At 40.7% G+C, this 16,130-nt stretch overlaps 1 protein-coding gene across 1 annotated transcript in view; it reads right to left on the reverse strand.

Moving 5' to 3' along the window:
* The window catches only part of VPS8 (vacuolar protein sorting 8 homolog (S. cerevisiae)), a gene marked incomplete at its 5' end in the record, with an annotated part of 30,155 nt that extends 14,630 nt beyond the window's left edge, over positions 1–15,525 (reverse strand). The window contains 9 exons of the mRNA XM_010012676.1: positions 507–587; positions 6,392–6,474; positions 7,937–8,015; positions 9,399–9,502; positions 10,253–10,295; positions 10,707–10,796; positions 11,490–11,631; positions 14,932–14,978; positions 15,436–15,525. Of these exons, the coding sequence (XP_010010978.1) occupies positions 507–587; positions 6,392–6,474; positions 7,937–8,015; positions 9,399–9,502; positions 10,253–10,295; positions 10,707–10,796; positions 11,490–11,631; positions 14,932–14,978; positions 15,436–15,525 (759 nt within the window). The remainder of the gene's footprint in view (positions 1–506; positions 588–6,391; positions 6,475–7,936; positions 8,016–9,398; positions 9,503–10,252; positions 10,296–10,706; positions 10,797–11,489; positions 11,632–14,931; positions 14,979–15,435) is intronic.
* Between the last annotated feature and the right edge of the window lie 605 nt (positions 15,526–16,130).

A 16,130-nucleotide genomic window follows, 5' to 3' on the forward strand; every position in this document is an offset into this window, starting at 1 on the left:
GGGAAAGGGAGTTTTAAAAAGCTGTTGAGGTTTGGAGACTGCTTGGGATTTAAGACTGGACAGAGAAAGGCAGGAGTGAGACAAAGGTGAAATCTCAACAGGTGACAAAGGAAGTGCAGCATTACCATTGGCAAGTGGCAAAGCAGCCTAATTTAAAAAGCTTTTATTTAAAACCGTGTAAAAAGACAAAACATACTGGGTTTGTGCTTCTAAATCCCTAACTGCAGGATGAGCTGGAGAAAAAGCAGATGTTTACCCTTCCAGTACATTAAACAGAAAACTGAACTACAGGGGTGTTCACCATGTACTTGTCAGTCCCTTCACTTGCAATCTGTTTGTGAGCAATACAAACTCATTCCCCTTCCCCCAATCACACAAACATGTCACTTTCACATCCATTTGCTTTGCTTTGAAGAGAGAAATGGCAAATGTAACATAGTAGGCTAGATAGCTAAAAGTAATCCCAGTATACAGCAGTGGACAGAGCAGAAACGCATGCAACTTACTTGTTCATAGTTAAAAGTGTCCAGCATTCCCAGAACAAGTCCTTGAATTTCTCCAAGTTTCCCTTTTCCATAAACTGGATCCTGTATGAAGAAATGAAAAGCAGCAGCTGAATCACAGGATATGACCATTTTGGCTTTTTTTTTACCCCTCCAGGTTGGCTTTGCAAACACGCACATGGGCAAAGCACTGGAATAGGTGAGAGAGACTTCTGCAACATCCTCCTCACCTGCCAGGCCCCACTGCACAACAAGAAAACAGCCTTCTGCTCAAGGGTGTATTGGACCATGCCAGAAAATACCTCTGCCCAACAACCAGCACTAGCAGCCACCAGCACTATGGTCTCCTGAGCAGAACTGACCCTGAAGATCTCTCCATACAGTCACAGAGGTGCCAGCCCCTGCCAACGTGCAACGTGGTACCATTTCCAACATGCACATGCCAGGAACAGTTTCCTCGTATTTGTCTTTACAGCAACAGCAAGATTAGACTAGAAACCAGCACAGCTATATTTCACTGAGGAAGATGCCCCGCAAGCTGTTGGCTAAGTGGCTGGGATCCAGCCAGTCTTGTGTTCTTGAAGCAAGGAAAAGGAGTCAAGTAGTAGCTGGATCTACCACTGACTATTGCAGCGGCATTGATCCATGTTGTATAGCCCAACTTCACTCTATCCCAGTGGCCTCAACAGTCTGATGTGCAGAAGAACAAAGCTCAGTCCTCCCAACCCCCAAACTGGCACCAGCGAGGCGCACACATGCCTATAATCAGAACAAGCCTATTCAGGAACACCTCAAAAGAGGATCAGGGGAATTCATCTTTGTGTAACACACAAATCCCTGAGGCTGACAGACAATCATTGAATTAGTCTGGAAAAGAAAGTACTTCGCCCTGCTGGGAGCCAGTAGAAGGATACTGGGGGAAGCCTCGCAAGAAGCTTACTGATGGAATGGGCAAGACATTGGCAAAAATAGACTGGCAAGATATGAAACTAACTAGAGAGAGAGTAGAAAAGTGATGGAGACACAACAGGAACAGAAACAGAAGGAGTTGGATGAACAAGCTCTGGATGAGATGAATGAGAAAAGGAGTAGGAGCAAGGCTATTCCATGCTGGGACTGAGAGCAAGGGAGAGAAAGGAGAACCAAGAGTGAAAAAGCAAGTTGACAAAGACTGCTAAAGTAGCATGGAAGTTACACTGCAAGATACCCAGAGAGATCACCAAAACAGCAACAGAAAGTAAGTCAGGCAATTTTTGAACAACAGTCTTCGGAGGAAATGTGACAGGCAGAAACGCCAACGTTCAAGCCTAAATAAAAACAGCACTGAGTAATACCATTTGAGTCAAAATCAGCTGTAGCTTTGGAATGTACAAAAGAGCTTGACATACTGCAGAGGCTACTGTTTAACTAGGTGAGCAGTAGAGACTCAAACACCACCAAGTTTTCTTTCTGCATGCATAATTTAAAAGCAACAGCATAGAAAGCACACTACACTGAGTCACTATATGAATTATGGAGAGCAACAGGGAACTCAGGACATCCAGCACCACACATACATGTGCCATAACATAGAGCGAGTTATTTTTATATCCACCAGATACTTTTCTAAAGCTCTCAAGTACATTATATGGCCAAGGAAACTCAAGCAGGTAACTCACAAAATGTACAGATGCAACCATTTACATATAGATACTCTAACTTCTCAAGCCACAAGTGGGTATGTTCAAAGCAACTTGTTTCTTGCCTGGATAGAGGAAGAAGAGAAGAAATGAAGAAGAGAGAAGAACAGAAGAGACACCTACCACTTTGCAGAGGAGGAACCTTGAGTCCAAGGAACAACTTCCAGTTCCTCATTTTTCTCAAGTCACACTAGATGATCTCTTAAAAAATGGCAGGTAGGAAGAGAACAGACTTTCCTCTAAAGAGGAGGCAGGGGGCCTAGCAAAGTCGTACACCAGATGGAAGCAGTGAAGTTCATGCAGTTATAATGCTTTCTTCCAGTTTGCTGGGTTTGGCCCCCACAAAATTTACTGTCACAAGAACCTTGTGGGATCAATTACCTTCATGGAGGAATATGTTTCATTAATTTCACCTTTTAAGATTTGTCTCAGTTTGGAATTTATGCATGGTCCAAATACACTGTACGAGATGGCACATTAGTAACAGTCAGTTGCACCAAGCCAGGAACAGATCACAGCTACTGCTTCCAAGCTGGTATTTCCCTGGGAAAATGGCAATGCTCAGCATGCTAAACCAAAGCCAAACTCACGGCCCAGGAAAAGCCTACTGCCTACTGATCAGGAAAAGCTGGCAGGTATCCAGATGCAACCCAGAGGTGCTCATGCAGCCTTTCAGCCAGTTCTGTCTCCTCTATTTTTTTCCCAGGTCCAGGAAATAGCACTTCCTTTACTAAAAGCGCTTACAGAACTGTGCTAATAAATGCACTATAAACTCAGAAAACACATTCACTTGCAGCTTGTCCCATCTGCAAGGGGACAGAGCAACTATTGTATGTAAAACTAATCCCAGTGTTGACCTTCGGGACTGGCAAGAAGAAAAGAGACAGAGCTCTAAGAAGAGACGGAAAAAATACCAAGCAAAGGCTTTCTGGATCTTACTGCTTCCAGTCTGGAACAGTATATAGAGATTCCTTCCTTCCATACTCTGGGGTTCCTACAGGTAGATTTTAAGTTTCTGGGTTCTCCAGTTCTCCATTTTGTCGGAGGCATCAGCTGCATCTACTTACAAAGCATTTGTGAAGGATTACAGCTTTGTACGGGAATTAACACTCAACCTTTCAGCCCTCTTCAGACAGCATTCACATCCTTAATGACACGGAATTTTTCTTAATGCCCAAGAGGATTCCTCTAGTATCTCTACTAATAAGGTTATTTCAGACTTCTTATTTAGTAAATAACTTTACAACTTTATTATGGATGAGCAGCAACATAACTATATTGTTAATTCATATGACTTCAATTCTATCGAGTTAGATCAATATGCTGTAACAGGCAGATGCCAGGAGCCTGCCTATTTTCTGTGAAAGCTGTGGAGTCTGCTCATAGCCCTGTGCAAGGTGCCCTTCAGCAAAGCATTTTGGTTGCAAAGTTAACATTTGCATAAGGTATAATCTGTAAGGAATTAATCCCAGAAGAGGAAGAAAAACAGCCCACTAAAATTGGAATACTCTTAATTCCTTTTCAGAAAAGGCAAGATAATCTACCTCAGTTCATTGATGTCATCCACCTTAGAAAAAATCCCCCTGTTAATTCCTGGGCAGCTGTTCTACCTTCCAGGCCTGCAGCTCCAGTGCATCTATGCTCCACCACCAAGACTTGACCTCTGTTGGAACAGCTTTTGAGGGCGTTTTCAGACAAGCACCACTTGTAATTCTGGCTTTCACAGGAGTATTGTGAGGACAGGGGCAAGGCTGTATGTCTCCAGGGCCCAGAAGAGCTGGTTTAAGAATTTTGCTTAAGGTCACAGTTAAAGTGGCACATCAATAACATTTTGAACTAGGCCCTATATACTGCTCAGAGCAGTTTGGCACCAGGGTTCAGAATTGTACTCTTTTTCAGTGAACAACTACATAGCTCTGCAAAAGGAATACCCACACAAATAGAGATCTTTCTAGCTGAGGAAGCTGTGGAGGCAGAGCATTCTGAGGAAACACCACGTATGCATGCCATGTTGTGATTCTTCCCAGCAGGACACTTAAACAACATTCCCAGATAATCCAAAGCAACAGATGACAGGTCACACTACACACAGAGGCAAAAATCCAGTGCTCCAAGCTGTCTAACACGGGGCAAAGTTTCCTTCCTGATCTCAAGCATGGCAAAGGTTTGGAACCTCTGAACATTTCAGTTAGGCACTCAAAGACATGGCCTCACAGTAAGACAGAATCATCACCACTCCCCACATCATCTTCCCAGCTGAATTTAAAGCAACATTCTTCCAAAGGCCAAGCTGCACCAAAATAAAACCCAAAGAAAACCACCTACGGGCATCCAGTGCAACTCCTGAAGCAATAGTTTAATACAACACAGCTAGAAACACACAACCAAAAGTGACCTAGAGCAGTGGATTCCCAGAAATACAGAAATAAAGGTTGGTGTGAACAGAAATCACACCTGCACCAGGGGAGGTTTAGATTGGATATTAGGGAAAATTTCTTCACCAAAAGGGTGATCAGGCATTGAAACAGGCTGCCCAGGGAAGTGGTGGGATCACCGTCCCTGGAAGTGTTCACAAACCGTGTGGATGAAGCCCTTAGTGACATGGTTCAGTGGTGGCCTTGGCAGTGCTGGGGTAATGGTTGGACTTGATGATCTTAAAGGTCTTTTCTAACCTAGTTGATTCTATAATACGTGTGGTTTTAAACACAAGAACAAAAGGTTAAATGAATGGTGTGTCTTCGTAACAAAGGACACTGTTCCCAGCTACAAAGCTGAGGAGAGGATGGTGTCAAGCACTGAAGGCATCAGACTGATAAGAGCCCAGCACAGACAAGATAGCAGTGGAAGACCCCATGTCCTAACACAAAGAGGATGACAAGTTTGTAGAATATCATGCATCATTTTTCTGTTAGCCCAACAGGAAAACAGATTACAGCCGTGTATTTCAAACCTAGGTTCCAAACAAGGTACAATAAAATGTGCAGTTATCTGGCCTATGATTTATGGAAGCCTAAGCGAAATTAAGAGGCAAAAATCCACCTTATAACAGCCAGTAATACCTCCCAGCTGTGTTATCTTCACAGTGGTCTCTGATTTGCCCCTCACCCCATTCTGGTAATCCTCAACATAACCCAGGAAAGCCTTGCTGTCAACCTTCCTACTTACTCATTCACAGCTTCTGTATAATTTTCTGCCTACATTAAACATCAAACAAAGCCCAATAGGAAACTGCATCTAACACCCCAGTCAAAACTAGATGAAATAAGTTATTGAAGAGTCATTAAGTTTGCTCAACACTTTCTACCTTTGATAAAACCACATTTCATTTGATCATGCTTTCTATCCATTCCGTTAGAACATGTTTCACTGTCTCTAATTATGATTTTTTCCAAAAACCAAAGTTGTGCATAACATTAAGATCAAACTAATAGGTTGTTAGAGGCGTGTGTTCACCTTGTGAAGCCTGTAAGCCCTTTTCTACATTTTTTTCCTCTCATCTGGAGTAGAAACCCTGAAAAGTCATTCAACACTTTTTCAACCCTTCAATCATCCCACTCTGCAATGCAGATAACTTTACTAATTTGTTTCCTGCATTTCTCAAGGTTTGCTATTAAACCCCATCTCATCTTTTGTCTATTTTGCAAATTAACAAATTATATCTGCTTGTGATCACTCAACCCAAGATCCCATTTTGAAATCAGCTCTTCCATAAAATGTTTGCTGCTCACTAACAAACATCTCTAAAATAATACATTGAGCTATCAATCAAAATGGCCTGGTCGTGATTTCTTTCTCCAAAGCTTACAAACTTTGCTTCAGTGTTTTCAAAACCCTCCGTCCCAGAGCTTTAGCTAAATAAATGGCAACAAATTTAGTTCCAAGTTCTGAGAAATTCATAGTGGCTTTGCCCCTATAACTGCCAAGTTTCAGTTCAAAGTAATTGCAGTATTTGAGATACTATTTTATTTGGTTTGCAGATTACCACAATTAACTTCTCACAGGTCTGTGTGTTCCCCCCATGTCTCTTCAGAGCATCAGTCTCCCAGGTCTTTCTATCAGCTTTTCCAACTTTATCTCACTCCCTGAACTTTCGCTGAAATACTCTGAACTAGACAAGTAGCTAATCTGATCTTTAGTGACATGGATATTGCTCTTCCCAAGAACTGAGTGACACATCTTGGTAAAAGCTGCTTCTCTTCAGAAACTCACCTGTAGAATTCTCTGCAGAATTGAAGGAAGAGCGATAAATGCAGCCATGTTGTTCAGCACTTGCATTGTCAAACTCTTCAAAGCTGAAATACCACACATAAAAGCCACCAGCAGTTCATTAGGATTCAAGGAGTAAAGTGAGATCTATCTTACAGATTAAGAGAGTTTTATTTCAGTTCATGTTTTCTCGTTTGAAAACAACTTTCATCTTTTTATTTCTACATGTTTCACACTAAGCACACGCAGCTTTTTGTATCAGAAAGTATAATTAAAAGGTTTCAATATCACAAAATGCCTCTCCATTCCCCTCCCAACCCCACCTACAGTAAACATTTTGAGATTGGCTTTGTAGCACTGCCACCCACTTTTCCTACTGCTACCAACACCCAATTGGATGCCTTGGCCATGTTACAGCCCTGCAGACTTTAAAACTTCCTAGCACTGATGTTTGCATGAAACTTGTTTCTAGATCCCCAGTTCCCCAAAGTAAGAGCCAATACTCATATACGTGTGGACCCAGCAATTCAACTTCTTTGTGGGTATAATTAGCTGGTTAGAGCAGCTTGGGAAGTATACACATTAGGAATGAAAACAGTTATGCAGGATCCAAGTGTATTATCCCCTCATAATTTCTCAGTCACTTCAGATGATTACTCTTCTGCAGGCATTAGCTTCCAAAAATGGACAATCTAAGGGACATTCTGAATTTAGAGGAAAAGATGAGTTGAGGGAAGAGAAGCGATTTTTGGGGGGGGTTACTGATCTCTGCAAGGCTATCCCCAGGAGTCCAGATATAGCTAACCATCACTTCAAGGTAATAATAATGCAAGGAGGACAGACAGCATAACCAACCACACTTCCTTGTAATCGGCTGTGATCCTTAACCACACACAGCTACAATCACTGGGGAGCATAATGCTGGAATGGACCAAAAGACATTATTCTGTGTCAAGACCACAGTATCTAAGCTCATTTTTAACTAGTGTTAAGCCTTCCACAAAAGGAGGCTTTTCAAGGTGTGCTGCTGACACCCACAACAGATTCAGGGCACTACAACTGGAGCAGAGAATTTAGCTACTGTATTCAAGTTCTAATGGTTTTACATACAATAGACAAGTGCAGGGATAGGCATTCGAAAAGGCTGGGCATGGAAGATGACAGTTTATTAAGTCGGAAGCTCCTACACTACAGCCTGCAACCTACTTAAAACCTAGAAAGCCTTTGTACACGCTGTGCACCTTGGCTTTTTCGAAGAGACCATCTTCAATGGAACCAAGCTACTAGAAGAGGTTATGGTAGGGTCCCTTTTCCACTCAACAAAAAAAACCCCAAACCAACCAAACAAGAAGTACCTGACTGACAGCTGCAGCCTACCAAACACCCAGCCTGAGCTCAGCCCTACAGCCACTGCAGTTCAGATCTACTGCAAGAGCAAAAAGTTAAGGAACTAACAAATCTGCTTTTCTTCTGTTCATTCAGTAGAGGATGAGAGACAGGACACAGATTTTCGTTAATATTTGGGGTCACAAAAGCCAAAGTACTTACATTCAGAGTAACGACACTGTGAAGAACCAGATAATTTCTGTGGGGACATCATAGCCTCCAGCAGGGGAAACCAAAGGGCCTGAAATAATTGAATGCAAGGAAAAAAACATTAAGAACATAGCAATACTAAAAATGAACTGTGAGCAATGTCCAATCCATTTGCAAAGACTCACTTCCATGTTCTGTAGAACAGAACTACATTTTCCATGATTGCATGGAAAAGAACTGAAGCACGTTAACATAACCTCAGAGCAAAGGACTTCGGGACCTGCTTTCAGTCTAGACTGCTCGTATCTTAGACCAAGATAGTATTTGATTGGGGTCTAAGCACAGAAGACCTGTGACTCCTGTTGCTCCTTCTTCTCCATTCTCACCTGTTTCTTACTGGAATTGTGACAACAATCTACTTTTACTTCATTCAGTCTCCAACTACTTCTCCATGTGAGATGCAAACTCTCTGGTGCAGCGACTGCTTAGAGAACAGGAAGCACAGTAAATGGATCCCAGCTGGAAGGGGGAATCTAAATTTTGCAGGCAGTATATAGAAGCTGTGAAAATTCACATAATATTGTACTGGGGAAGCTGGTCTTTCATTTGGTGACCAGAGTCAAATCTTGCTTGGGCATCAACGAAGCAATTCCAGCAGGTGGAACAGGATCCAGAGTGAGAGCAAATTCTAACTCAAATCTATCCCAAGTAGGCAGGTGGCCATAAGGACTTTGGGTGTGCACACAGACACCTCTACAGTAAAAACACAGCAGCTGTTTCACAATAAAATCATTTAAGAGAAGAAACTGAGCAGGTCTCCTCATATCCTGGATAGAATCCTTGATTGCCAGACATGCCACCTCTTCAGACCTGGTAACAACGTTCTCAGTTCTGAGTTCAGCTACCTAAATTATGCATAATCTTAGAAGTCACTGCCTTCTATGTCACTAACGTTGGCAAAATGGAAACACAACCTCAGTACAAGGAGACAGGCAGACCCAGTTCTCTCTGCAGGAGCTCAAGCAAGCTCTATTGTCTCCACCCCTCAAAGACCAGGCTGACATTACATTCAGGATTTGTGAACGACAGTCACAGTGACAGCAGCATCAGCTTTGTGCCACCATAAGTTGGCTTGAAGCTTATTATGCCTTCCTTAGTATCTGATTGACATTCAAGCCAAAATTTCAACTAGAGCTAAAAATGAGGGTAAGGATGTTGTCTCATCTGTGTGTCATCAGTATTCACTGCTGACATGCACTTTATTTTGTGCTTCACCCTTACAAATGAAGATTTCTCTATTGTGGGTCTAAAACCTGCACCACTGCAAGAACACCACAAGGCAGAGGAAAACAATGACTGCTTGAGACATTTCAGTATCTCACAGAAAGGGAAAGAAATAAGTATGTGAAGAAAAAGTTTCAGGACATGCAGAGGCCTTTACTGATTTTAGTGATGCTTTTTTTTATTACCTTACCTCTCGCTGTTGCTGGTCTAAATTGTGGGAATTTCTCTGGCAAAGGGCAATTGTTTTCATTAAGGTGTCTTCAATGTTTTCTAGCAAGGTGAGTTCATCTGAGCCTAAGTTTTGGGGGAAAAAAAGAAATTGCAATTATAAACACTGTTGAACGTGTTAATTCCCAATCCCTCTGCAAAATGAAATCGTGCTGTTTATCTAAAGTCTGTTCACTACAGTGAGCAACAAAATTATAAAGACATCCTGATTTTTAGCACTTTCCTGAATAGCACAATAAATCGGGCATATAAAACATTTCACGTAATCAAACAAGGAAGATCTTAGCTATGGTTTAGGATACAATTAAGTAACAAATATGGGCACTGCATTTAATTAAGTGTCCATGGGCTAGCCCACCTGTGCATATGTTTACTTTCTGTCAGCACAACATTCTTACTTCTCTGAGAAGTTTGCTTCAAAAAAGGCTACTTCCAGGTGTCTCTCATCACTGTTTATATATAATGCCTGCATAGCTCCGTAATGAGTTTGAATGGATTCTAGCATACGAAACATGTCTGGTAAGCCAGTAAGTATACCAGTCACAATCAAAAAAAGCTAAGAGGGCAGCTGACTGCACACACACAAAAAACCCCATCCATCACAGCTTGTTCTAGATCGCTAGCATAGAGCAAGAGTAAGGAAGTGGCATCAGAATAACTACCACAGCATGTGAATATAAATTTAAGAGAATGTCACTGCAATAAGTAGAGACCTGAAGCAGGATCTCGTTATGCCAGGTGTCAGGCATATGCCCTTTACATTTTTGTATTTATCTCTTTCTAATAGAAAATGGAATTTAACTTCGTAACTCTTACTTTCATCATCTTGTGTAAGCATCAGCAACTTGCTCTGCAATCGCTGAAACAAAAGAGAGAACTCGGAACAGTAAACTTGCAGAATCCTGACAGAAGTGTTTTTACAAGGTATGGTTACAAAGGCTCACCCTCATTTTCTTCCCCAGTATGACTAAATGTGGCATAAATGTCTTTCCAAATATGGAAAGGAAAACAGGAGCTGAAATATGGGTTTTTTTGATTAACAAATTTTAGCATCTATTATCTCCTACATGTTTGAAGATATGCCAGAAAACGATACTGTTCTGCTGAGTCGGCAGACAATTCAACATATTGTTGTTTGACAAAAGGCAAATGCTTCCATGGATTCTAGTGGGAAACATATTAAGAAGCAATGACAACATCAAACCATCATGCTGATGGCATGTCATGCCATGCTGGTATGTCAAGAATGTCACATTCAGGATTTCAGTACCTCGAGCATAACCAAAAAGGCACCATGGATATCTCCCTTCTTCTCCAGTAAATATGAAGAAGCTTCATGGAGCTGATGTTTCTGGGTTATCTGAGTTAAAAAGAAAAAGAAAAAAGAAAAACGAAAAGGTAAATGTTTATCTTGGGAAACCTGCCAGTGTTTGTTTACTACACAAGACAGTGACAACCAGATGGTCAGAAAGGATTGTCTTCCCATGTGTTCACAGGCACCTTACCCAGCCAGAGCAGCATGCCTACTTCCCACCATTAGTGGCTCTGCTGCATTTATTTCTCAACTTGCACTATTGCTACCACCAGCATTAAAGTCTTTAAATTAAAATCTATAAATCAAGATCAAGGACAGATTATTGTTCAGATTTTCATAAAGGGAGGAAATTGTTGCTCTCCCAACACTAGTCAGATTTTGGCAGTGTTACTTTCCAAAAACCCCAGGCCCATGTCTTCATACCTTCAACATATCAACCAACATTAACATAGCCAGTTCATATTCTGCTGTTACTTAGTAGCTTCAGAGAACTGACGGCCTTTTTCTTATTAGCCCTAAGACTAAACTCAGAATCAGTATATTAGTTATAGCTAACCATGCTGCAGGAGAGCAGTTTAGCACCTCGAGCAGACAAACAGCATTAGAAATGGATTGGAAGTGTATCCAGGAGCTAATCCACAATCTAGGCTAAAGTACTTTTACAGTTCTATGATTCTACTGTAAAAGAGATGATTTGAATGCCCCCCTAGCCCCTGTCCTTATACTTGTCTCTCCTACCTGGATGGTTTCTTCCAGTCTGCAGTATTCCAGAACTTTAAGTGTCTCCAAAACCTGGCCTGGGCTGTACTGACACAACAGCTCAATGAACTGCTCACTGATGCTGGGTGGTAAGTGTATCAGGTCTTGGTTAATACCTTCTCTGTAATAAAAAAGGCACAGGAGACTCAAGTCAAATTCTAGCTCAGAAATTTGGCTGGAAAGAATAATTTCATATTCAATCGTGTGTTGCCTTTTCTCTCTAATACAGATGCAAAAAATCTGGTTTTAAGAGAAAAACTATGCTTTACTACTAGTTACTGGTGCTGGAGGTCTGTTAGTAGGTATTTCAGTTGTTCCACAGTATATTCTACTGATGCCTCAGTATAAATTAGACAATCAAAGACCCCTTTGAAGAAATATACCAGCACAGACACATCTTCAGCAATTCTATGGCAAAGGGGCACAAAAAGCTCACCTAAATTCTTCTGGCACATAGTACTCATGACTTGATGAGCAAATTGACCTTTTCCTTAAACATTTCACTCAAGAAATGCAGAGAAGAGAGAATGAAAAGAGAGCTGGACATTGATGATGTTAAAAACTAAGCAACAGTCTGGAGACTTGCAGGTCCTGTGATGTGATTATGTTCATCTTCAATACAACCATGCCAAACATCTCCCTGCCAGACTCTACATGCTCTTTCCTAAAAGGAAGAGATAACCACTGGTTTCTCACAAAACCTTAGCACAAGTGACCCTTGCAAGTGTCACAGAGAGTTGGTCAGTGAGAAAAGCCATTGTAACAGAACTTAAAAGTTTAGCTATCTGTTAATATACTTATAGACCCAGAACACTGTGTTGCTAAGGAAGCTAATATTGTTGGTAAAATACACAAACACATACTGCAAACAGATATGCTTCACTGCGTTGGCTTTTTAGAGGGAAAAAAAAAAAATAAGAGTTTAAAATGGAAATGTAGCAAAAGCTGTGAATAATGAGCTGAGCAATACCACATTCTCCATTTTCTGTGTCTGCTTATAAGATACAAACATACGGACATTTGGTTTTAATTTCCCCAGGCAATTCCTGTTAACCCTGTTTCCTCCCTTCCCCCTCCTTTAAAATAAATCTCTGGCTAAATTAAATGGGCCAAATTAATCCCTAATGCAATCCCACCAACCAGGATAGTTATCCTAGGATGATGAGTCTTGTCCACATATGATCAAGCAATCATTCATTTGTGGTGGAGACATTAAAAGCTCATTTACTGCTCTAAGAATTTTGCTCAAAAAAAGCATATAAGCATTTTGACTGACTGAAAAGAAAGAGATGTTTTTAGGAGAATCTCATCACTATATTATGTATAGATATATTACAGACTGCAGGTATATCTGCGGATTAGGTCTTGCATAGCAACATTTCTTCCTCCTTCCCTATCACTCCCAGGATACAGTTCAGCTCATTTCAATAGGTCTTAGAAGCAGACAGCCTCACAGCACTGAAAACAGACCACAGGAACTCATGTTATAAAAAAACCAGCCAAACAAAAAAAACCCATGAACAAACAAAAAAAGCACCTCCAGCAACGTAGGATCTCTACAATAAACACTTGTTATTAGCAACAGAGTTTAATAATAATAAGCTAAACCATGGGCTTCCAGACCTGCCGATTTATAGTCAGTCACTGCCATATGTGAATCCAAAGTATTTAGCAGTATTTTGTTCTTTTTTCTGTACAACTGTCCAACTTATCCGTTACTTATTGAGTTTTCTGGCATCTACAATCCAGTCGGTGCGTGGTTTACCTCCATTACTTGGGGTGCTGAACATAGAATCACAGAACGGTTTGGGCTGGAAGGGACCTTTTAAAGGCTCATCTAGTTCAAACCCCTCTGCCACGGGCAGGGACACCTTCCACTAGACCAGGTTGCTCAAAGCCCCATCCAGCCTGGTCTTGCCACATCTTACTGCAGTGCAGAGAATTAGTTGACTTTGGAACTCAGAGGGAAAAGGAATTTTCCTGAGACACACATGGCCCAACAAGACAAGCCACGTGGCCTCATGCACCTTACTGAACATCAGCCTTGAGGGGAAAAGCAGAGATCTTTTGGAAGATCAGATACAGAAAATTGCTTCCTATTGCTGGTATGAAAGTGCATGTGTTACTTTTGATTAGAAAATAACTACAGGAGAAATGGCTGTATTTAGCTCTAATTGTGCTAGAGTTAAATTACATCCATTTATTGCTCAGAGATTATGGAAGCTACTCCATGCATAAGATTAAAATCCAGGTTAATTACTACCTTCATTGGGTCTCACTTGCTGCAAGTGGTATCACAGAATAAACAAAGTCCTACTTTACATCCAGTTAAGGGATCATTTCTGCTTAGCTATTCAAATTTTTTGAAAGATTATTCAGTTACTAAATCATCTCATTTCTCTTCTGTAAAACCCAAGATATTTACTTGGCAAAATTCTGATTTTATTTTGCCTTGTAAGAAAACAGGTATGGAAATTAACACCTTTCCATGCAAACATGGGTGTGAAACTCCAGAAATAACAAAATAATCTGTCCTTTTTCTTTTTTAGTTTGCATCCTAACAAAATCCCAAAAGTGATTAATTCCAGGTTCTAGCTTCCAAAGCACACTCTTTATTTCAGTTCAACAAGGACTGAAACATTGACACTTGAATTTAGATACTATTACTTTTTCCTACTACTAATCTTCCTCATAAAGCACAATTAATTTGTAGCTAGCTGACAAAACAAGACCTCTCCTTCAGCTGCATTAACAATTGCTTGAAAGCAATTAGAGCTGTGCAGATATAAATGTCTTACAAAATACACAAATAAAATCAAGGTCTTGTAGCATTTGAAACTGATTCAACAGAAAGAGAACACTCAGTGCTGAAATAGGGAAAAGAACAGGAGCAGATGGAGCAAGCATGTAGTTAAAGAGAAGTTTGCAGAGAAATATGGCAGCAATTCTGAAATAAGATAGAAATGAAAAATGCCAACAGACCAAAATGCTTTTCTATTTATGTTAAACTTTGGTCCCTTGGTCAAGAAATCAAATAGGTGGGTTGAGAACAGAAACTGCCATTTCTGAGAAAAGAAATGGCAGCTTCAGTCACAGGGTAACCATTTCACAGCCCTCTCAAAGAAGCTGTTACAGTAATGCCCAAACTCCCACCAGTGTGGGGGACGTGTCACATTGCATGTACTGGAACCCACACCACTTCCCAGTTAGGAAGCCAGCAAGGGCTCTGCTAAAGGTTACGTGGCAGAATGCTCTTATTTCTGAGATATCCTTCTTGACTTGGGGCAGTTTAAGAACAGGTCACCTTTTCTAAGACCTTATCTTGGCTGTAGGCTGTCTACTCATACACAGTTTCAAAGGAATTTATTTTAACCCATGTTTTCAAGCTGTAGTTTGTAAGTGGTCTAATTTTCTTACATACCTTGGATCAAGGAGACTCCTCAGAAACTGGAAGAGTAAGAACTGGTCCTGTAAAACAGAAGGAGACTGAGTATTACTATTTTCATGTGCTATAAACCAGTGATTCCTGAACTGTACCCATTGAAGAAAATACTGTTCACAGCTGGTGCCCGTTGAACAAGTTGCTTTAGGCATATGTCTCGTGTAAATACTCAGAGGATATGTTTGCTGACAACAGCTCTCTTGGAACTGTGAGTGCAAGCCATTACTGAACTCCACACTAAAAACTGCATCAGCAAATGATGCAACCAGAAACCCAGAGGTCATACATTTTTTATGGCCAGAACTCTACAAACAGGCCAAAAAATTTAAGTTTATCAATTCCTGCAGCTGGGTAGTTATCAAGCTATTTTTCTTCTGTTTATGACATAGCAACAACTTACTATTACTCTTTGCAATCATTTCTCACAAGAATGGCAACCCCACTGTCAAGAAGCACCAGTATCAGTGAAGTTGGATGCTTTACCTGAAGGTTTGTAATGATGGTCTCAATCTGCTCACTGAAGTGAATGGCTACCAAATCAGCTGCTTTACATGGGCTCAGCAACAGTAATTCCTTCAGAAACACAACAGAAATAATTACTTTTAATTTCATAGGCAGTATAATTATGCAGTAATGTGGAGTCCATTCATACTGTAACTGCATCTTTGCCTAGATGAAGGCTATAAAATAATAAATACCATCACAGAAAAAGTGATTTTGAAAAACAAAACAAAACAAAACCTAGAAGGAAGGGTAGTTTTTAAAAAGGTATTTTTGAAAATCATGATTTTACTACATGACAGGCCTTGTAAGAATGCAAAACTCTTCACACCAATGAGACCACATCTTAGTCCTCAGGCAAGAAAAGCATTCATCAGATTATCTGGCAACTGCCTTTCACCCCTGCCAATAAGACATTCCTAGTGTCAACTACGAGCCAGCAGCAGAAAGGAAACAAAGCCCTCAGTTGATCCTAGGGCATTTTTCAGTCAAATGGAAACAGTGTTTAACTGACTTGAACTGAACAGAACCAGAAGTTTATAAGCAGGCTTCCTGTAACTGCTAACTGTAATTGAGACCTGTCCAGATGTGGAAAAAAAAAAACTAAACATTTTCTTCATTGTTATAAAAGGAAAACAAAATAATCTTTTAGATGCCTGTGGGTTTGCCTCCTGTCA

This window comes from Nestor notabilis, unplaced genomic scaffold (genome assembly GCF_000696875.1).
Source record: "Nestor notabilis isolate BGI_N333 unplaced genomic scaffold, ASM69687v1 scaffold24950, whole genome shotgun sequence".
Classification (NCBI taxonomy): Eukaryota; Metazoa; Chordata; class Aves; order Psittaciformes; family Psittacidae; genus Nestor; species Nestor notabilis.